The sequence below is a fragment of the Rhipicephalus sanguineus genome, unplaced genomic scaffold, assembly GCF_013339695.2.
Source record: "Rhipicephalus sanguineus isolate Rsan-2018 unplaced genomic scaffold, BIME_Rsan_1.4 Seq497, whole genome shotgun sequence".
NCBI lineage: Eukaryota > Metazoa > Arthropoda > Arachnida > Ixodida > Ixodidae > Rhipicephalus > Rhipicephalus sanguineus.
In genome coordinates this window covers 136271-158238 of record NW_023615375.1, presented here as the reverse complement: position 1 = coordinate 158238, position 21968 = coordinate 136271, and the positions used below count along the sequence as shown (strand labels likewise).

The 21968-nt window shown below is 47.4% G+C and overlaps 1 protein-coding gene and 10 non-coding genes across 11 annotated transcripts; all 11 read left to right on the top strand.

Annotated features, from left to right (window-relative positions):
* The first annotated feature begins 6775 nt into the window (after positions 1 to 6775).
* Positions 6776 to 6848, top strand: Trnam-cau (transfer RNA methionine (anticodon CAU)). Its single transcript has one exon. It is a non-coding gene; the product is annotated as a tRNA-Met (tRNA).
* Positions 6849 to 7242: 394 nt separating this feature from the next.
* On the top strand, positions 7243 to 7315 carry Trnam-cau (transfer RNA methionine (anticodon CAU)). The gene has a single exon. It is a non-coding gene; the product is annotated as a tRNA-Met (tRNA).
* A 159-nt stretch (positions 7316 to 7474) lies between these two features.
* Positions 7475 to 7547, top strand: Trnam-cau (transfer RNA methionine (anticodon CAU)). The gene has a single exon. It is a non-coding gene; the product is annotated as a tRNA-Met (tRNA).
* A 160-nt stretch (positions 7548 to 7707) lies between these two features.
* Positions 7708 to 7780, top strand: Trnam-cau (transfer RNA methionine (anticodon CAU)). The gene has a single exon. It is a non-coding gene; the product is annotated as a tRNA-Met (tRNA).
* Positions 7781 to 7987: 207 nt separating this feature from the next.
* On the top strand, positions 7988 to 9185 carry LOC119377585 (uncharacterized). Its single transcript, XM_037646981.2, has one exon. It carries the CDS (start codon positions 7998 to 8000, stop codon positions 9183 to 9185), a length of 1188 nt encoding a protein of 395 aa, XP_037502909.1. The 5' UTR covers positions 7988 to 7997.
* Positions 9186 to 12761: 3576 nt separating this feature from the next.
* On the top strand, positions 12762 to 12834 carry Trnam-cau (transfer RNA methionine (anticodon CAU)). Its single transcript has one exon. It is a non-coding gene; the product is annotated as a tRNA-Met (tRNA).
* A 158-nt stretch (positions 12835 to 12992) lies between these two features.
* Trnam-cau (transfer RNA methionine (anticodon CAU)) lies at positions 12993 to 13065 on the top strand. Its single transcript has one exon. It is a non-coding gene; the product is annotated as a tRNA-Met (tRNA).
* A 157-nt stretch (positions 13066 to 13222) lies between these two features.
* Trnam-cau (transfer RNA methionine (anticodon CAU)) lies at positions 13223 to 13295 on the top strand. Its single transcript has one exon. It is a non-coding gene; the product is annotated as a tRNA-Met (tRNA).
* Positions 13296 to 13455: 160 nt separating this feature from the next.
* On the top strand, positions 13456 to 13527 carry Trnam-cau (transfer RNA methionine (anticodon CAU)). Its single transcript has one exon. It is a non-coding gene; the product is annotated as a tRNA-Met (tRNA).
* Positions 13528 to 20457: 6930 nt separating this feature from the next.
* Trnam-cau (transfer RNA methionine (anticodon CAU)) lies at positions 20458 to 20530 on the top strand. The gene has a single exon. It is a non-coding gene; the product is annotated as a tRNA-Met (tRNA).
* A 398-nt stretch (positions 20531 to 20928) lies between these two features.
* Trnam-cau (transfer RNA methionine (anticodon CAU)) lies at positions 20929 to 21001 on the top strand. Its single transcript has one exon. It is a non-coding gene; the product is annotated as a tRNA-Met (tRNA).
* The last annotated feature ends 967 nt before the right edge of the window (positions 21002 to 21968 follow it).

The window sequence follows — 21968 nt, the reverse complement described above, 5'->3', positions numbered from 1 at the left end:
GTGGATGTTGGCGCAAGAGCGGCAAGTGAATACTTTAAAGGGACACCAAGGCAAATAATTTGTCAGTGAAAGCTCAATGTATGACAACGTCTAAGACGGTAATATTATCAACAGCAGTGCCCTACTTACCGATAAATTAAGCTAAATGTATCACACGATGAGCGCCACGAGCGGAACATTTTGGAAATGATCCCGATGACGTGATAGAGTCCGACTACAATTAATCACCTGTAATCAAACTAGCTGCAATAAAAAAAGAACCTTCCGTGCATCAAGAGACGTAATAAAATGCTGCTTGTTGGTTTCTGTTTGATTCATGGAAAAAAGAACTTCTTTGGCGTAGACATGGTGAACGGCGCGCGTGGTTCAAAGGTTCCGTTTTCGCCGAACTGCGCTTGGCCCGGCGCCCTGCTTCGCTCACGCGGTCGAGTCTCAGTGGTAGTTTCGGTATCGCGTACTGCCGCGTGTGTTTTGTGCGCTCGTGAAAGTCGCTCCGGCAGAAAGTGCGACAAAGTGCCGCGTGCATGTGATGTTGCCAGATGCCCCATTGGTGCAACGCCGCCAGCGCACGCCGCCGCGCAGTAAAGGCGGGCAACATTGGGCGCGGCAACAGTGGCGCGAGTACACTCTAGCGCCAGAAAGACCGCTTTCAGGCGGGTGATTTGAAGCGCGCTAACGCTATGCGGACCACTAAAACGTGATTTTATTTAAAAATAAGCACTTCCTTGGCACAAAGGTAGCACTACGAGGTTTCTGGACCGCTATTTCAATAATAAACGTCGACGTAATATTTGCCTTTAGTGTCCCTTTAAGGAAAGCCTTCACAGATTTGTGGAAGAGCATAAATCTCAATCCAATGTACCGAAATGGTTGCCGCAAGTACAATTGTTGTTGATTCAGCGCTATTTTTAGTACCATGTTCTCAAAGACCAGAAAACGTTTTTAACTTTTTACCCTTTGTTGTATTCTTGTATTGTTAACCCACCTGTATGTACTGAACTGTAAATATGAAATAAACGCTAGTAAGTGTCGATCGTGAAGCATTACTTCTTTTCACATCTCACAGACGGCGGCGCCGCCCCGCTCCACCCGCCGCGAAAGAGAAGAGAATGTGTGAAAGATATATATAAAGCGCGTTCGCGCTTTGTCTAGCATCTGCCGAGTTAGCTTAGTCATTCTGCTTCCGGCAGCCGCGCTGAACGGATCTCAGAGTCATGGGCTCCAGCGGAGCGGCCAGTCTTAGCCGCGGAAACAGGAACGGGGACAACGAATACCAGTTTATTTTGCCGCAGCTGCCAAAAGGACGACTTGTTATCAACACCGTGTTTTACACGGTGATGTACGAGCGAGGCCATACAAGGTCGAAGATTTCAGGGACGCATTGACGCCAACGGGTCTGCTGCCGGATGTGGTAAGCCTCGGTGCGTACCAGGTTAACCACGTGTGGGCGGGGACATTCAATGACTCCGCTCCCACGAAACGCCTGCTCGCCTTGAAGGAGCTGCAGGTGAACGGGCGGCGCTGCGTCGTCGTCGACCCACAGGACCAGCAGGTGCGGCTGCGAATACACTGGCTGCTTCACGGGTGAGCGACGAAGAAGTACGGACGGCGCTTTCGGCTTTCGGCAAGGTGGTGGAGGTGAGCCGAGAGCGGTGGCGTGTCCTGGGCATGTCCGACAAGTGTTCGACCACAAGAACAGCCCTCCTGAAGCTGAAAAGCGGCGTCAAGGTCGAAGACCTTCCGCATCAGATCAGGATCGATGGAGAACTGGCCTTGCTGGTTGTGCCAGGTCGGCCGATGCAATGCTTGCGCTGCCAAGGCACAGGACACGTCCGCCGAGAGTGCAAGGTCCCCCGTTGCTCACGCTGCAAACGCTTCGGACGCGTCGAAGCCGACTGCGTTAGAACGTACGCCAGTGCAACGGGGCCAGCGATGAACGATGTGACGGCTGAGCACGTAATGGACGCGGCCGAGGCAGAGGATGCCGCCAAAGAGGTCGGAAGCCCAGTGGTCCCTGTGACTACTGGAGGTGTGGCGCCGCGAGACACACCCAAGGAACCGGAGGCTCTCCAGCACATGATTACACCGGCCAGCGCCCCGTCAGCGGTCGGGCCGAAGCGGGTCGAGAGGGATGTGGTTCCAGTGGGGGCAGCCGACACGACGAAGGGTCAGGGAGAGACGGCGGCGGACAGCGAGGACGAGATGTGCGCGACCAGCGCCACGCTAAAGCGTCCACTCGACGACTAGGGGGAGCTGGACGGGGCGTCTTCCACCAACAGCCAGGAGCCGCCTGCGAAGGCGCCGTAAGGGAGGCGGCTTAGTATCAAACCTAAGCCGAAAGTCCCACCGACAGGAGACTGGCGGACAAGGCGAAGAAAACAGCGCCGGGAAGCAGGATGGTCCTGGAGGCGGCTAAGCCGAGGGCTGGTCGTGAAAGGTAAGCACCATGCTCCGGGCCTACTCCTTTAGCGATAAGTCACCATGGCACTGACTCGGCCATTCCGCATAGCTACGCTTAACGTCAGAGGGTTGGCGGCTAGGCGTAGGCAAAGTCAGCTCTTGCGGTTGCTCACAGACCAAGACATAGACGTCCTAGCCGTCCAGGAAACCAAGGTAGACGGAGAGGAGGAGACCGGGAGCATGGTGCGCCGTTTCACTGACCGATGTGACGCGGTTGTAAACCATGCGATAGGAACGTCCGCGGGTTGTGTTCTTTTTGTGAAAAAATTGCAAAGCCTTCTTGTGCAAAGTGTTTTTTCATGCCAGTCAGGCAGAATGGTTTATTGTGACTGTTTATTGTGCCACTGAATTCAGAGTAATATGCGTATACGCACCGAATAGTGTAGAAGAGCGTGCTCAGTTTTTTAAATGCGAAGCATTTCTTAGCGAACTTCTGCGACTTTGAGCGTATCTATCTATCTATCTATCTATCTATCTATCTATCTATCTATCTATCTATCTATCTATCTATCTATCTATCTATCTATCTATCTATCTATCTATCTATCTATCTATCTATATATCTATCTATCTATCTATCTATCTATCTATCTATCTAGCCGCCTACGACTTTGTGCTCTCAAGGTCGCTTGGTTCATCGAATGTGCACCAAAATTGGTATGGCGTAACATGACTGTATGACGAACATAAATGACAAGTCATAACATGAAAATAATGACACGCATGTCATGTACAGCATGATTTACATGCTACGCTCATAGTGCGCTGGCGGCCGTTTCGCTAGTTTGATATAAACAAAAATTGGTATCTTCCAACGTGACTGTGTGGCGAACATAAATAACACGAGTTAACATGAAAATCGTGACACGCATGTCATGCACAGCATGACTTACGTGCCACGCTCATGGTGCACTGGCGGCCGTTTCGCTAGCTTTATATACACCAAAATTGGTATCTTGCGACGTGACCGTGTAACGAACATAAATAACACGAGATAACATGAAATCATGACACGCATGTCATGTACAGCATGACTTACGTGGCACGCTCATGGGGCGCTGGCGGCAGTTTCGCTAGCTTGATCTACCCCGAAATTGGTATTGCGCGACGTGACTGTATGACGAATATAAAAACTCGAGTTAACATGAAAATCATGACACGCGTGTCATGTACAGCATGACTTACGTGCCACGCTCATGGAGCGCTGGCGGCAGTTTCGCTAGCTTGATATACACCAAAATTGGTATCTTGTGACGTGACTGTGCAATGAACATAAATAACACGAGTTAACATGAAAATCATGACACGCATGTCATGTACAGCATGACTTACGTGTCACGCTCATGGAGCGCTGGCGGCAGTTTCGCTAGCTTGATCTACCCCGAAATTGGTATTGCGCGATGTGACTGTGTAATGAACATAAATAACACGAGTTAACATGAAAATCATGACACGCATGTCATGTACAGCATGACTTCCGTGCCACGCTCATGGAGCGCTGGCGTCCGTTTCGCTAGCTTGATCTACCCCGAAATTGGTATTGCGCGACGTGACTGTGTGACGAACATAAAAACACGAGTTAACATGAAAATGATGACACGCATGTCATGTGCAGTATGACTTACGTGCCACGCTCATGGGGCGCTGGCGGTGGTTTAGCTAGATTTATATACACCAAAATTGGTATCTTGTGACGTGACTGTGTAACGAACACAAATAACACGAGTTAACATGAAAATCGTGACACGCATGTCATGTACAGCATGACTTACGTGCCACGCTCATGGGGCGCTGGCGGCGGTTTCGCTAGATTTATTACACCAAAATTGGTATCTTGTGACGTGACCGTGTGACGAGCATAAAAACACGAGTTAACATGACACTCATGACTCGCATGTCATGTACAGCATGACTTACGTGCCACGTTCATGGGGCGCTGGCGGCGGCTTCGCTAGCTTGATCTACCCCGAAATTGGTATTGCGCGACGCGTGACTGTGTAACGAACATAAATAACACTAGTTACCATGAAAATCATGACACGCATGTCATGTACAGCATGACTTACGTGCCACGCTCATAGGGCGCTGGCGGCCGTTTCGCTAGCTTGATCGACCCCGGAATTAGTTTTGCGCGATGTGACTGTGCGACGAACATAAAAAAAAAGCCGGCAGATCCCACGCATTGTGGGAATCGATGTAATGCGAAGCAGCCATCAAAGAGCTGCATACATCGTCTTGTATGTCGTTTAGCAAAATGCGTGTCATGGTTTTCATGTTAACTCCTATAATTTATGTTTGTCACACAGTAACGTCACGCAATACCAACTTCGGGCTAGATCAAGCTAGCGAAACGGCCGCCAGCGCCCCATGAGCGTGGCACGTAAGTCATGCTGTACATGACATGCGTGTCATGATTTTCGTGTTAACTCGTGTTATTTATGTTCGTTACACAGTCACATCGCAAGATACCAATTTTGGTGTATATCAAGCTAGCGAAACGGCCGCCAGCGCACCATGAGCGTGGCATGTAAATCATGGTGTACATGACATGCGTGTCATGATTTTCATGTTATGAGTTGTCATTTATGTTCGTCATACAGTCATGTTACACCATACCAACTTTGGTGTACATTCGATTAACCAAGCGACCAGGAGAGCACAAAGTCGTAGGCGGCTAGATAGATAGATAGATAGATAGATAGATAGATAGATAGATAGATAGATAGATAGATAGATAGATAGATAGATAGATAGATAGATAGATAGATAGAGTAGATAGATAGATAGATAGATAGATAGATACGCTCAAAGTCGCAGAAGTTCGCTAAGAAATGCTTCGAATTTAAAAAATACGTGGCTTCAGCTCGGCGACAGTGGAGGTTAAGCTGCTGGCATATGCAGATGACATTGCGGTGTGTTGTACGAACAAAGAAAGTGTAGAGGAAACGATAAGTGTTGTGAAACATTTTTGTAGCGTCACAGGGAGTCGCGTAAATTGGGGGAAATTCCTTGGGCTTTGGCGCGGAAGGTGGCCTTCAAAGCCGGAACATTTTGCAAATGTGCACTGGACGGAAACACCGACAAAGTACCTCGGTGTTCCCCTTGAATGTTATAACGGGAGTGAGGAGTATTGGTCGCGTCAAACAAAAGAGACGAAGGAAAGAGCAGACAGGTGGAAAGGCCTGAACCTGTCTGTTTTTGCTAGGGCTACTGTGTGCAACATGTTTTTTATCACTAAACTGTGGTATGTGATGCAGGTGCTACATTGTTCAAGGATCAACGTGCAAAGGCTGCACAGAGTGTTCGCAGTTTTTATATGGGGCTCGGAATGGGAGAGGTGCAGACGGACCAATTTGTTCAGGCGCGTGAAGGACGGGGGTCTCGGTTTGGCGCACCTATTTGTGAGACAATTAGTAAATAGATTTTGTTTTTCCGTGACGTCAGGGATCCGTTTTTGCATACGGTATGCCAGCTCAGGTTAGGCAGTGCCATACCAGATCTTGTTGTCACTACGGATAGCCGGCCCGTGACGTTGCGTGGCTATCTCAAGGAAGTGGTAGATAGTGTACGTTTTTTATCTGTTCGCTTTTCGTTGGATTATCTGGCAAGTGTTCGAAGAAAAGAATTGTACAAAGATGTATGTGATATGGTTTTGCCAGTACCATTGTACAGGGCCATATACAGTGGAAGACCGGGACAAAATGTACTGAAGCGGGTGAGAAACATGCAGGTACCTACAGGGGTGAAAACTTTTTCTGCAAGTTACACACAGGAACACTATCAGTAAAAGACTTTCACAGAGGAACGGGGCTTTTTTACACCATGGGGGTCACACTGCTTGATATGTAAGAAACCAGAAACAATAGACCATGTTTGTTTGCATTGTTGGGAAGGGGTACATTTTTGGGACATTTTACAGAGGACAATAAAGAAGGATTTTCCACTAGACCAACACGGGATAAGGTATCTCGCAGTAACAAATGATGATGGGGTCCCATTTGATGTAGTGATGTTGACCGGTCTCCACTGTATATGGTGTGCGAGAATGGCCGGATACCACTTCGACCCGGATGCAAAGCCAGCAGTAATTTATTTCAGGCAAAGCATGTCTGCATTCATTGAGTGTAGCAAAATACAGGAGATCGAGCCAGAATGGTTGTCAAGGTTTGAACCTCTGTCAACCCTTAAGTATTTTTAAGAGGACAACATCCGTCCAAATGGGACTGAGGCAATGCTTATTCTTTTTGTATTGTATTATATGTGTGCAATGATTGCCCTGTACAATGTCCATGCCAGGCAATAAAGAAAAAAAAAAGCCTCGGTAGCGCAGTAGGCAGCGCGTCAGTCTCATAATCTGAAGGTCGTGAGTTCGATCCTCACCCGAGGCAAAGGCGGCGCAGTACTTTTTATTCTCTTAGTACATTTTAATGACATGGAAAGTGTGCTGTTGTGTGTCCATATGAATCACTCTCGCCCTGTAACCTTACTTTTAGACATTTACCTCATTGGAGCTAAGAATGCCGGGTGTGTTTCCTTATGCTTCCTGTCCGCCTCGGTAGCGCAGTAGGCAGCGCGTCGGTCTCATAATCTGAAGGTCGTGAGTTCGATCCTCACCCGAGCAAAGGCGGCGCAGTACTTTTTATTCTCTTAGTACATTTTAATGACATGGAAAGTGTGCTGTTGTGTGTCCATATGAATCACTCTCGCCCTGTAACCTTACTTTTAGACATTTACCTCATTGGAGCTAAGAATGCCGGGTGTGTTTCCCTGTGCTTCCTGTCCGCCTCGGTAGCGCAGTAGGCAGCGCGTCAGTCTCATAATCTGAAGGTCGTGAGTTCGATCCTCACCCGAGGCAAAGGCGGCGCAGTACTTTTATTCTCTTAGTACATTTTAATGACATGGAAAGTGTGCTGTTGTGTGTCCATATGAATCACTCTCACCCTGTAATCTTACTTTTAGACTTTACCTCACTGGAGCTAAGAATGCCGGGTGTGTTTCCTTATGCTTCCTGTCCGCCTCGGTAGCGCAGTAGGCAGCGCGTCAGTCTCATAATCTGAAGGTCGTGAGTTCGATCCTCACCCGAGGCAAAGGCGGCGCAGTACTTTTTATTCTCTTAGTACATTTTAATGACATGGAAAGTGTGCTGTGTGTGTCCATATGAATCACTCTCACCCTGTAACCTTACTTTTAGACATTTACCTCATTGGAGCTAAGAATGCCGGGTGTGTTTCCTTATGCTTCCTGTCCGCCTCGGTAGCGCAGTAGGCAGCGCGTCAGTCTCATAATCTGAAGGTTGTGAGTTCGATCCTCACCCGAGGCAAAGGCGGCGCAGTACTTTTTATCTCTTAGTACATTTTAATGACATGGAAAGTGTGCTGTTGTGTGTCCATATGAATCACTCTCGCCCTGTAATCTTACTTTTAGACATTTACCTCATTGGAGCTAAGAATGCCGGGTGTGTTTCCTTATGCTTCCTGTCCGCCTCGGTAGCGCAGAGGATTCCACTTCCGGCCACGACAGTGAACGGACGTGCCATCATGTGCTCCCGTGTAGGGGCGGTTTCAGCGGCTCGTGTGGGCCGCGGTATCAGGTGTACTGAAAAGCCAGGCGAAGATTTCCAGGTTGTTCTGCCTCATTTGCCTTCAGGTGATTCTGTTTTGCACACGGTTTTTTTGCATGGCAATTTAAAAGCCAGACCGTATCGAGTGGAGCATGTCCGAGGCAGCCTTGCTCGTCTTTCGCTGCTGCCGGAAGTGGTCGCCCTTGGGGCATACCAAATGAATCACCTGTGGGCAGTGACGTTCAAGGATGATGAAGGCAAAAAGAAGATGCTGGCGGCGGAGTCATTCGACGTCAAGGACCATCGCTGTATGGTGATTGACCCCTGTGACCGTGGTGTGCGGCTAAAGCTATACTGGCTGCTTCATGGCGTGCCGGACGAAGACGTGCGAGTTGCCTTGACGCCTTTCGGAAAAGTAACCGAAATAAGCAGAGACAAGTGGAAGGTCCAGGGTTGCAGTGACAAAGGGTCAACTACCCGCTCGGTTACAATGAAACTGCATGTGGGCGTTACTGTGGACGACCTGCCACACCAACTGCGTGTTGCGGAAGACATGGCGCTCGTCGTCATTCCTGGCAGAGCACCGCTCTGCCTCCGATGCCGGGGCATCGGGCACATTCGACGGGACTGCCGCGTGCCGCGTTGTGGGGTTTGTCGTCGCTATGGCCACGATGACTCTCACTGCGTGCGGTCATACGCCAGCGTTACCGGGCCAAGCCGAACGGATGAAGTCTCTGAGCACCTGATGGACGCCGCGGACGCCGAAGAAGCGAGCAGGGAGGACGACAATGTGGAAATGCCTGTAAAGCCCCTTGAACCTTCTTCAGGAGCCGCACAGGAAAGGACCAGTGAAAGCGACAAGCCCCTTGTTGCGCCAGGAACGAAGGCAGAGAAAAAAGCAGGAGACGACGACGCGAAGGCCGCGAGCGAGTCATCGTCAGCTGCGCGAGAGGTCGGCCCGGGTGCAACGGACATCGATATGACCGCGGCAGGAGCCATCGCTTCAAAGCGGGCTCGTGAGGCATCTGACAGCACAGGAAACGTGGGCTCGTCAGGCACCGGAGAACCTCCAAAAAAGACAGCGACTGGTCGGCGGCCTACCTTGAAACCAAGGCCAAACCTGCCGCCTGACCGTGGGGAGACCCCAACGCCGCCTCCGCCTTAGCGGAGGAGACGTTCCAGAGGAGCACAAGTACCCACTGCTGCGACGTGAGTAGGACACCCGGCCAAGCAACCATCACGAAATGGCGACTAACTTTAAACCTAATATGCGCGTTGCGACGTTGAATGCAAGGGGACTGTGTTCACGCAGGAGGCAATGCCAGATTAGTCGCATTCTTTTGGAAAACGACGTAGACCTTTTGGCTGTACAAGAAACTAAAATGGAAAGCGAAGAACAAACTGAGCAATGGTTCAAGTTTTTCGCCCTAGGTACAATGTATGCGTTTGTCATGCTGTGGGGCGGTCAGGAGGTTGCGTCGTTTTCATTCGTAGTAGCATCGCGGTTGTTGAAAATGTGTCCACCTGCGATAGCGGTAGGCTGGTTGTGTGTGATTTTATTTTTTCTGGAATGCCTTGGCGTGCCGTGTGCATTTATGCACCGAACAGAGCGCACGAACGAGAAGAATTTTTTAAGGCGGTTGAGGGGTTTTTAAAAACAGAAAGAAGTGTTGTGTTCCTAGGAGACTTTAATTGTGTCTGTAGAGCTGAAGATAAAACGACGAATATCAGTGTGCGTGATAGAAGCGCAGAGTTGTTGAGCGCAATAGTGACCGAGAGAGAACTGGAAGATGTCGGTTACGTAATGACGCGAGAGGGCCAAGTACGGTACACGCATTTTCAAGGTCAGTCGCATGCAAGGTTAGACAGAATATATTTGTCGGCGAAGTTGGTACCTCTATGCTCATCCTATGAAACGCAGCACCTTAGTTTAGTGATCATTGTATGGTCACGGTTAATATTGGCGAAAAACGAAAGGCTGCGACGTTTAATTGGTTTCTATGGAAATTTAATGAAAAGCTACTGCAAGATGAAGTATTTGTCACGAAAACCAAAGAATGTCTTACAAATGCTCTTCGTTTAGAAACCAACAACTTCATGTCTGTGTGGGAGCAGTTTAAGTGTGACGTAAAGATGGTTGCCATCGAAAGAGCCTGTGTATTACGTCACAAGGAAAGGCAACAAGAGAAGCAGTTACAAAGTGAGCTGGACTACATGTTAAGCGTAGAAAACGAAGCGCCGGGAAAGTTCAAAAAAGAAATAAAGGAGGTGAAAGCAAAGCTCGAATTTATCGAAGATAAGTAGCGCGGAGCAATGATAAGAGCACGCACTGAACGATTGTGGATGGGCGAAACGCCCACTAAGCGAGTGCTCAGTGAAGAAAAGAAACATGCAGCAAACAAAGAGATAACTGAAATACGGTATCGCAATCACACTACACGTGACCGTGCAGAGATAAATCTTGCTTTTGTTGAGTTTTACACGGAACTCCTGAGCAATAAAATTAACGACCCCAAGCGCTTCAAAGAGGACTTTCTGGCCCTTATGCCAAGATTGGAAGACTCTGAGAGGGAGTTAATAGAAGCAGAAATTACGGTGGCGGAAATTGAAGCAGCTATAGACGGTCTAAGTAACGGCAAGTCACCGGGGCCGGACGGCCTGGGTGCTGCCATATACAAACATTTTAAGACAGAAATGGCAGTAGCATTACATCGAGTTATCACAGAATGCTATGAGAAGAAACAGGCACCTCACTCATTTAGGACTGCTCACGTAGTATTGATACCCAAAACTGAGGATCCTGCAAAGTTAAGTTCAGTAGAGTCTTATCGGCCCATTAGTCTGACCAACACCGACTATAAAATATACATGAAGGTGTTAGCTACACGGCTCCAAGTGTTATCACGTCCCTAGTCGGCCCACATCAGACATGTGGTATTAAAGGCAGAACCATCTTCACGAACATACACATAGCCAGAAGTATCCTGGAATGCTGTGACGCAATGCATGACCGCGTGGCCATGATTCAGCTAGATCTGCATAAAGCGTTTGACAAAGTTGTACACGAAGTTTTGTTTTTATTGTTGGAGCATGTGAATGTTGGATCTGTTATTACCGAAGGTGTTAAAATGGTGTACCATGAGTGTACGGCTAAGTTAGTAATCAATAAAGAATTAACTGCTTCTATTCCAGTGCGCTCGAGCGTGAAACAAGGATGTGCTCTGTCGCCTCTCCTTTTCGCGCTATACTTGGAGCCATTTTGTTTACGTATGCTTGCAACCCCTAGTGTAAGAGGATATTCCTTTTTGAGTAGTGAAACCAGAATATTAGCCTATGCTGACGATATTGCCGTGTTCTGCACTGACAAAGAAAGTGTGCAAGAAGTTGTAAGAATAGCTAAAGATTTCTGCGCAACGACCGGTAGTGCAATCAGTTGGCCAAAGTGCCTTGGCTTTTGGCATGGCAATTGGCAGAGCACACCTGAGGTTTATTGTAATATGAATTGGAAAATCACGCCGGGAAAGTACCTCGGCGTTCCTTTAGACCATTACCGGAATGCTACTGAGTACTGGTCTGAGGAAAATAAACGCATCAAAAATTGTACCGACAAGTGGGGTGGCCGCAATTTATCGATGTTTGCAAGAGCGTCTGTTTGCAATGTATTTTTGATTGCCAAAGTTTTTTATGTTCTGCAAGTGTTAACCATGACCCGAACTTCGGTTCAGAAAATACACCGAGTATTCGCGACCTATATATGGGGATCGCAGTGGGAGCGCACGAGCCGGTGCAATTTATTTCATAAGGTGAAAAATGGTGGCCTAGGGCTATTGCATCTGTTCCTTAAACAGCTGGTGAGCAGATTCGTTTTTGTTCGTGATCGAACTGATAATTTTTTGAGAACTGTGATCCAAGCGCGATTGCAGAATCCCTTACCCGATTTTGTTGTGTCGTCCTTTTCTTTTGAAGCTGGACCGCTGAGTCCTTATTTGCGTGAAGTTGTTTCGTCTACACGCCTGCTCAAGGAAAGATTTTCTTATGAATACTTGTCTGATGTCACCAAAAAGAAACTGTATCGTGATCTTCGGGATGTGTTTTTGCCAGTACCATTATATCGAGCTCCGTACAGGCTGGGTCCTGAGCGCGATGTGTTAAAGCGTGTTAAAAGAATGCCGGTTAGACCCTCAGTCAAAACCTTCTTTTTTCAGGTGCATACCGGCACTCTCCCTGTGTTGCCATGGTTACAAAGTAAAGGGCTCTTTGTACCCTGGTCAGTGAACTGTTTAATATGCGGGAAACCAGAAACGATAGAGCATATTTTCCTCGATTGCCACGATGCTGTATTCTTGTGGGATGTGCTACAACGGACACTAAAAAAAGAATTACCTATTAGCGCATTCGGAATTCGCTTTCTTCCATGTGCAGGTACAGGGGAAGTGCCGAGTGACATGCTAATGTTGCTTTGCATGCATAGCGTATGGAAGACAAGAATGGATATCCGACATGTTCATATAGAGGCTCACTCAGCAAGGGACTATTTTGTTGAGAGTATGCTGTACACACGAGACTTGTTCAATGCACAGCCTGAACCTCCAGAGTGGCTACCTGTACTTGATCAATTGGCTTCTGTGAAGCCCTTTTAAAGCATACGCGCTGGCTAAGCTAAGCCAGTGTTTTTATAAAATGTATATGTTCTGTATGTGATCATTTTGGTTGTGGTTGTAAAAAGTAATAAAAAAAAAAAGCCTCGGTAGCGCAGTAGGCAGCGCGTCAGTCTCATAATCTGAAGGTCGTGAGTTCGATCCTCACCCGAGGCAAAGGCGGCGCAGTACTTTTATTCTCTTAGTACATTTTAATGACATGGAAAGTGTGCTGTTGTGTCCATATGAATCACTCTCGCCCTGTAACCTTACTTTTAGACATTTACCTCATTGGAGCTAAGAATGCCGGGTGTGTTTCCTTATGCTTCCTGTCCGCCTCGGTAGCGCAGTAGGCAGCGCGTCAGTCTCATAATCTGAAGGTCGTGAGTTCGATCCTCACCCGAGGCAAAGGCGGCGCAGTACTTTTTATTCTCTTAGTACATTTTAATGACATGGAAAGTGTGCTGTTGTGTGTCCATATGAATCACTCTCACCTGTAATCTACTTTTAGACATTTACCTCATTGGAGCTAAGAATGCCGGGTGGTTTCCTTATGCTCCTGTCCGCCTCGGTAGCGCAGTAGGCAGCGCGTCAGTCTCATAATCTGAAGGTCGTGAGTTCGATCCTCACCCGAGGCAAAGGCGGCGCAGTACTTTTTATTCCTTAGTACATTTTAATGACATGGAAAGTGTGCTGTTGTGTCTCCATATGAATCACTCTCGCCCTGTAACCTTACTTTTAGACATTTACCTCATTGGAGCTAAGAATGCCGGGTGTGTTTCCTTATGCTTCCTGTCCGCCTCGGTGCGCAGTAGGCAGCGCGTCAGTCTCATAATCTGAAGGTCGTGAGTTCGATCCTCACCCGAGGCAAAGGCGGCGCAGTACTTTTTATTCTCTTAGTACATTTTAATGACATGAAAAGTGTGCTGTTGTGTGTCCATATGAATCACTCTCACCCTGTAATCTTACTTTTAGACATTTACCTCATTGGAGCTAAGAATGCCGGGTGTGTTTCCTTATGCTTCCTGTCCGCCTCGGTAGCGCAGTAGGCAGCGCGTCAGTCTCATAATCTGAAGGTCGTTAGTTCGATCCTCCCCCGGGCAAAGGCAGCGCAGTACTTTTTATTCTCTTAGTACATTTTAATGACATGGAAAGTGTGCTGTTATGTGCAGGGTGTCGGAACGGAACGAAAACCGAAAACGAAAAACGAAAAAAAACGATATTTTGGACTGGAACGAAACGTAACCGAAACTTTATCGATTATTTCGTTCCGGAGTGAAAACGAAATTTTTCCAATCGTTTTTCGGTTCACGAGAAACTTCGCAATCCGGAGCAACTGAGCTCGTGCAATGTGAGCATATCTCAGGGTACGGTATTAACGCGTACCTCAGGCAGGAATTCCAAAGCAAAGATATGTTGAATTGTGCGAAAAACGAAACAGTGGCAACCAGAGATGTTTATATTAACGCAAGTGGATTTTTGCGCGCTGTCACGCAGGCCAGCGTAGAGAGGGCATTGTCGGCGCTGAAGTTTGTTACAGCGAAAGCTGTCATGAGATCACAACGGCTGATTTTGCGCCATAGTTGTCCACCGCCGCCGGTGTCCGTGACCGCTATCGCGTGATATAAAAGAAATAAATGAGAAACAAATTTCTAGGATCGGATGGCATTTCAACCCGCGCCCTCTGCGTGGCAGTCGGGTCTTCCACCACAGTGCCACGCTAGTGCTTCTGTGCTTGCGAGGAGCGCTTGACAAGCGTGAGTGCTGACGAGCAGTGCGGCCCAGTGTTCCGTATTCGATACAAAGGCACAAGGTTCCCGAGCGGTGCACTGTTCCAACTAATTACCATGGATCTAGAGGGTCTTATTCCTTCCTCATTAACCAAATCTTATTTTTGTCCATATTCACAACCGCTCCAGACGCGTGGCAAAACTGCTTAGTCTTCTTGAATACTACTTTTGTCAGCAAAAAATAGGCTACGTCGTCATTTTAGCATTAACATTTAAGCATAAACAATATTAAAACACCACCATTCGTTCAAACATGCTGACCATGCAAATACTATAGGTAGCGGGAGAACTGCCCCTATGGGAATTAGTAGGGGGTTGTACGCACGAGATATGTAACCTAGCTTCTATCCCTCGACTTTGGTAACCTGTTTTTGCGTACTCTTGCAGTTCTTAATGCATCTAATGACATCAGCTATATAGGGCGTTCATTGTTAACTCAATAAAACTATCAAGATGCCTTTCTTACGTGGAGGAATAATATTGATGGAATTGAACTGCCCGGCCATACCCGGATGCGAATGGGCTAAGTTTTTTCATTCCGAGGAATTGAAGGAATGGAATTGCGGCAAGTTCTAATATTGAAATGGAATGGAGGCGCCCATTCTGCCACACTGCTTCCCACCTACTGCAAAGTGCTCAGCCATAATTCTTCATCACCATCAGTCACAGCGCAAAGTGCACATAATGCCTTACAGATGGTAGCGTGTACCACGAGACTCCGAAGAATGACGAAAAATGGCATAGTGGGAACTTCTCTACTTCAGAAGAATTGGGATGATTTATGGCGTAGTGGGTACCTTGCATGTCTTGTGTTATTGCCCCAAGAGACTCTCCAGCGGGCTCTACGAAGTCCGCTCTTTCAGCTTTCGTTGTGACTGTGCTGCGTGTGTCGCGCAGGCCTGGCGATCTCTTTATCAGAACAGTGGTTCTCACATCAGAGAGTACACTCAATGACGTGCTGCTTCTGAGATCGTGCTCACTCCCTTGACACAAGCATTGAGCCCACTAAAAAATTCGTATTTGTCTTTTGAGAAAATAAATACTATGACTTTGAAATTAATACTGGTTTGTGCTAGTTGGTAGAAATTCGTGGTACAGTAACTCCCGCTCCTCTGAAGAACGTATTTTACCCTTGTCCCGCTTTCCTAAGACCAGGGCAAGTAACTACATCACAAATCCAATGTTCGTTATGACCTTAACTTCAAATTTTTCCATAAAGAAAACCGTTACGAACCGTTACGGAACATCTTTTTTTTCGTTCCGGAAAGAAACGAAACGGAACTTTTTGCGGTGGAACGAAACTAAAACCGAAACGAAAAATTTCGTTCCGACACCCTGGTTATGTGTGCATATGAATCACTCTCACCTGTAATCTTACTTTTAGACCTTTACTTCATTGGAACTAAGGATGCCGGGTGTGTTTCCCTATATATGCTTCCTGTCCGCCTCGGTAGCGCAGGAATGCCACTTCCGGCCGCGCTAGCGATAGGACGTGTTTTCATGTGCTCCGTAGGGGCGGTGACAGCAGCTTTGAGCCGCGGAAACGGGATGGAAAGCAGCAGCTCTAAGGATTACCAGGTGGTTCTACCGCAATTGCCTACAGGTCCGTGCGTTTAAATACTGTTTTTCTGCACGGGGACATAAGAGCCAGGCTATACCGGGCCGAAGATTTTCGTGACACGTTGGCCCGTCAGGGATTGCTGACCGAGTTTGTGGCCCTCGGAGCGTTCCAGATGAACCGTGTGGGCGGTGACTTTTTCAAGTGCTGAAGCAGTGAAAAAGGTACTGTGCCAAGGTCACTTGAAGGCGAAGGACCGAAGATGCCTCGTCGTGGACCCGTGGAGCCAGGACGTTCGTCTTAAGTTCTAACTGGCTTCTGCACAACATTCACGACGAGGAAGTTTGCTCGGCACTAAGCCCGTATGGGAAAGTGAAAGAAGTTACCCGTGAACGCTGGCGCATTCAAGGCATCCAAGACAAGGGCTCATCGCGCACTGTTTGCCTGAAGTTAAAGCCGGGCGTGACTGTGGATGATTTACTGCACCAGCCATGCATCGGCGGCATCATGTCGCTTCTGGTCGCACCCGGACGAGCCCCGTTATGCCTGCGATGCAACCGAACGGGACATATAAGAAGAGACTGTCGTGTGCCCCGTTGCGCGGTGTGTAAACGTTTCGGTCATGAAGAAAGCGAATGCGTGCGAACCTACGCCAATGTAGCTGGCCCTCCGAAAGGTGATGAAGTAAACCGCGAACACTTAATGCATGAAGCAGACGCCGAAGAAGTCGCCAGCGGATCAATGATGGCGCCGCAAGCTACAACACCGGAAACGGTGTGCATGACGGCGGACAAAGAACACCGAAGTTGCCTGCGAAGATCGCCAAAGTCGACACCGATGAAAAGAAGACAGGAGCTCGAGAGGATTTGAAGATGACTACCCGATGAGACGTCGATGGACACAAAGTGGGGCGCGTTTAAAACGAAACCCTTGAAGAAGACCCCTAAGGAAGTGCGGGGGATACCAGCACGAGGAACCGATGCCAAAGACGCCATATCGTCGGAGGACCTTGAGACCGCCCACCCCGAATTTGCACCGAGCCGGAAAGCGACTGACACAGCACCAAATTAGGGTCTTTTGTTTCTTTTTACTTTTTCTTTTCTTTTTCCTTTCCTTTTTTCATTCTTTTACATTTTCGACCGTAAAAAGTTATATTCGATCACGTGCTGAGTGACGGGCTTTGAGTGTAGCTCGTCCGCTCTTCGTCACAACAAAATGATTCGCATTAGACAAGCCTGCGATTACCTACTATCAATGTAAGGGGACTGTCAGGACGAAGGAAGCAATATCAGCTACGACGCCTCTGACGAAAAGATCTTGATATTATTGCATTGCAAGAGACAAAGATAGAAAGTGAGGAAGGAACGAAACAGAATGGTAAAACTTTTCACGTCGCGCTATTTGTGTGCGTATCATGCAGCGGAAGAGCCGGCGCCTGTGCACTCCTGATTAGAGAAACGTTGGGGAAACAATTGCAAGTGTGTATACGGATGAGAAGGACGCATGATTGGTGTGCGATTTATTGTTTTGTGCAATGAAGTGGCGTGTTTATCGGTTTGTACCACCGTATGGAATAAGCGACCGGACGAGCTTTCTTGATATTTTGGATGGCTAATTGAGAACAGAAGGGTTTATTATAATGATGGGTGATGATTTAAAACTGTGTGTGTAATGTGGAGGATCGTGTACGTGCACCACGATTTATGATGCTAGTGCAAGAGCTCTTGTAAGAATGATAGAAGAGCATGAAAGTACAGATGTTGGTTATGTATTTGCAAATACAAAAATTCCAAAGTTCACAACTACCAGCGAGATAGTCATGCGAAGTTAGACAGAATTTGTTTCAACCCCAATTATATCGCACTGTAGCGACTTGCGTATTAAATGTGTCATTCAGTGACCACAGTGCAGTCCACGTTTTGATAGGTCCGAAGAGCTCTCAAAGTTTAATTGGTCACTGTGCAAATTAATGATAAACTTTTAGAGGATGAAGTATTCGTAAGCAAAGTAAAGAATAGTTTTAGGGCGTAACAAGAAAGGCCCAAAACAGTTGCTGCGAAGTGTGGGAATATTTTAAGAAGCAACCATAGGCGTGCGCAGGGTTGTCCATCAGGGGGGGGGGGGGCGAAGGTTCATCGCAGCGCCCCCGCCCCCCTTGTAAGTCAATGGACGAGACAGATTTTGCGCCTCCCCCCTCTTAGGGACTATAGGGAGTCAATGTATGGGGCAGATTTTGCGCCCCCCCTCTTAGGTTATTAGGGGGGGGGGCGGCCGCCCCCCCTGCCCCCCTGTGCCACGCCTATGGGGCAAATCATTTAGACGCTATTGAAAGATAATGTGTGTGTAATAAAACAGAAAGAAAAAAGGAAAGAAAGGGAGCTACAAGCTGAGCTAGATTTCCTTGAGCAAAGAGAGAAGTGCTCCTGGAAGCTTAATGTTAGAAGTACAAAGAAAAAATCGCAGCATATCCACGAGGTGAATGATGGTGAGGTGGGCGAAGCTCCGGAGGTTATGGGTGATACCGTTAATCCTCCGAGAAGTTCGCCCGAAAAATCATCATGCAAACACGTGAGGTACGGTGAAGATCTCGTCCTGATGCCACAAACCGCGGTGATGCTATTATCGAACCAAAGTCGATCACGCACGTCGCAACTGCGGCCAAACAAATGAGCGAGAGATTCCCGCTTGAACCGCGCGTCGGCTCTTGAATGTGAGACTGCTGACGCCGCCGCTTGGTCGCCGCTTCCCGCGCACGAGCACCATCAACGTTTGCCAGGCGCCGCGCTCGCTTCGCCGCCGCTTCTCGGGCTCGCCTTTCGGGGTCCGCTGCTCGGAGTGCACGTTGCGCCGCGGCGTCATTGGCGCGCACCGTTCGGGATCCGCCAGGCGCCGCGCTCGCTTCGCCCACCAAGGATCCGACACGTACGGCGACGATCCAAGAGACTGAGAGAGGCACTCGTTCCCCGCGCACCCAGGCACAGCCGCGCAGCAGCCAATCGGAGAGTAGCGGCACTTTCACCGTCATATAGTGGCGATTCACACAAGTGCACTATTGCACACACTTCTATTGGACCAACGCCATCTAGAAATGAGACGAGAAATGGTGATGACGACACAGATTGTGTACAGCGCCATCTAGAATATCATCACTCAACTGCAGTTTGTATGTACTTCTATGAGACAGCGCCATCTATTACACTGTTCGGGAGATACTGCCGGTTACGCCTGACGCGGGACAAGGTTAGACTAAGAGGAGCTACGCCCCTAAAAAAGGTTGAAATGGTGCCATTATCCGCACACGCGCAGAAAAGCTTTGGTGCAGCGAAGAACCAACGAAGAGGGCTATGCTGCAAGAAATGAGATAAATGTGATAACGTACCAGAATAACGTAATCTGGGAAAAAGAAATAATCCTACGAGCTTTTGAAAACCATTATGAGGGAATGTTGGGGCAGCAAATGTGCTTTTCAGAAGGATTCGATGAACTTTTTCTTCAGAAAATGCCTAAGCTCGATGATAGCGAGAGAGAAAACTTGGAGGCCCCTATAACGGTCGCGGAAATACAAAAAGCCATCAAAAATTGAGCAATGGTAAATCACTAGGACCAGATGGTTTAGGTGCAAGTTTCTATAAGACGTTTAAGGAAGAGCTAGCCGGTATCATACATGAAGTAATAACGGACGCGTATGATAAGCAAGTACTCCTCCACCTTTTCGACGAAGCCTTGCAGTGTTACTCTCAAAATCGAGTGATCCTGAAAAACTGCTATCAGTGCGACAGTATCGATCAGTTAGCTTGACCAACACAGACTACAAGATATATGCGAAGTATACTGGCAAGTAGGCTGAAAAATGTAGTAAGACATTTAGTAGGTCCACGCCAAACGTGTGGGATAAGGGGAGATCTATAAAAAGAAATATTCACTTTGCAAGGACGATCCTTGAGTGCTGCGATGCCTTCTCGGAAAAAGTTGCGATGATACAACTAGACTTGGAGAAGGCTTTCGATAAGGCGTCGCATGAAATTTTCTCCTTGTCATGGAACACGCCAATGTAGGTTCCATCTTATTGGAAGGGGTAAAGATGTGCTACCGTAACGCATCGACGCAAATTGTAGTTAACAAAATGTTGACTCACAGCATTAACATCAGGACGGTGATGCTGTGTAGCATCATCATGGTGATGATGCTACACAGCATTTGGAAGACTCGTATGGCAGTGCGCCATGAAGACATCTGTATACTGTCACCGAGAGAGTACTTCAATGAGAGCATTGTTTATATTCGTGAAAGCCTTAAACACAAGACGGACAAACCAGTGTGGTATCTCTTGGACAGTTTGATATGCCATAAACCTTTTTAATGTCAAGCATTGGCCAAGATTGGTTAATGTTTGTTTTATGATTTGTATCATGGTTTTGTATTGCAACTTGGCGATAACGAAAAAAAAAAAAAGCCTCGGTAGCGCAGTAGGCAGCGCGCCAGTCTCATAATCTGAAGGTCGTGAGTTCGATCCTCACCCGGGGCAACGGCGGCGCAGTTACTCTTTATTATCTTAATACAGTTGATCATGTGGAAAGTGGTTCTGTTATGTCTGCAAATGAATCGCTGCTACTCTTTACTCTTACTTTCTTTTTTTACCTTTACTTATGGGAACTAAGCACGCCGGGAGTGTTTGCCAATGCTTCCTGTCCGCCTCGGTAGCGCAGTAGGCAGCGCGTCAGTCTCATAATCTGAAGTCGGAGTTCGATCCTCACCCGGGGCAACGGCGGCGCAGTACTTTTTAATATCTTACTACAGTTTAATCATGTGGAAAGTGTGCTGTTAGTCTGCAGATGAATCGCTGTTACTGTTTACTCTTACTTTTTCGACCTTTACTTATGGGAACTAAGCACGCCGGGGAGTGTTTGCCAATGCTTCCTGTCCGCCTCGGTAGCGCAGTAGGCAGCGCGTCGGTCTCATAATCTGGAGGTCGTGAGTTCGATCCTCACCCGGGGCAACGGCGGCGCAGTACTTTTTAATATCTTACTACAATTTAATCACGTGGAAAGTGTGCTGTTATGTCTGCAAGTGAATCACTGTTACTCTTTAATCTTACTTTCTCGCGTTTAAGTGTGCGTTTAAATGCGCTTTCAAAAGGTCATGGTTTCTGAAATAAATATTAATAATGATATCTGAGGTTTAACGGCCCAAAAGACGATATGAATGGTCGCGATTTCTCGAATATTTGATTTATTTTTGTAGATGATCATGTCAGCCCGCGCGCCATCGTCTAGAGTGTCATTGTAACAGGCTACTTTTCTTTGTGCTCAGCACCTCTATGCAAACAGCGTTTCTCATGTACCGCGTTCTTTTCATTCTTTTATTACCTTTCACTTAATTAACACTAATAAAATTAATCTGGTTGCTTGGCTACAAAGGAATCAAAATAATTGAAATGGTGGACAGCTTGGCGAAAGCTGCTCTTAGTGGTCTATCCTCCTCGATTGTTCTGCTGTCAAGTCTCATAACTGCTAATAGATTCAGAAGGCGAGCAATAAATCAAGATTTTGCAACAGCTTAATTAATCATCTAAACGAATACCGATAGCTCTTATTCCCTTGGCGCAGAAATTCCTGATCTACAGGAGAAGAGGAATTTAGGTTTGCAAAATTACGCTGTCGCGCACTAAAATGAAACTCTCTATTCACAGTGCTGGTCTGGCTACTTCTCACGAGCGTTCATTTTGTGTTAACGACGAATAAATCGAACACTATTTTTATAATGCATTCGCTGTCGTTTTACTCGGAAAGACACTCTCAAAGAATAATGTAATGAAATGATAATAATAATATATCTGGGGTTTAACGTCCCAAAACCACGAGATGATTATGAGAGACGCCGTAGTGGAGGGCTCCGGAAATTTGGACCACATAAATCTAATACACGGGCCACAAGCATTTTAGCCTCCATCGAAAATGCAGCCG

Bases quoted from the DNA above. Each gene is read 5' to 3' on its own strand.
- LOC119377585 (XM_037646981.2), top strand. From the start codon at position 7,998: ATGTGCTCCCGTGTAGGGGCGGTTTCAGCGGCTCGTGTGGGCCGCGGT.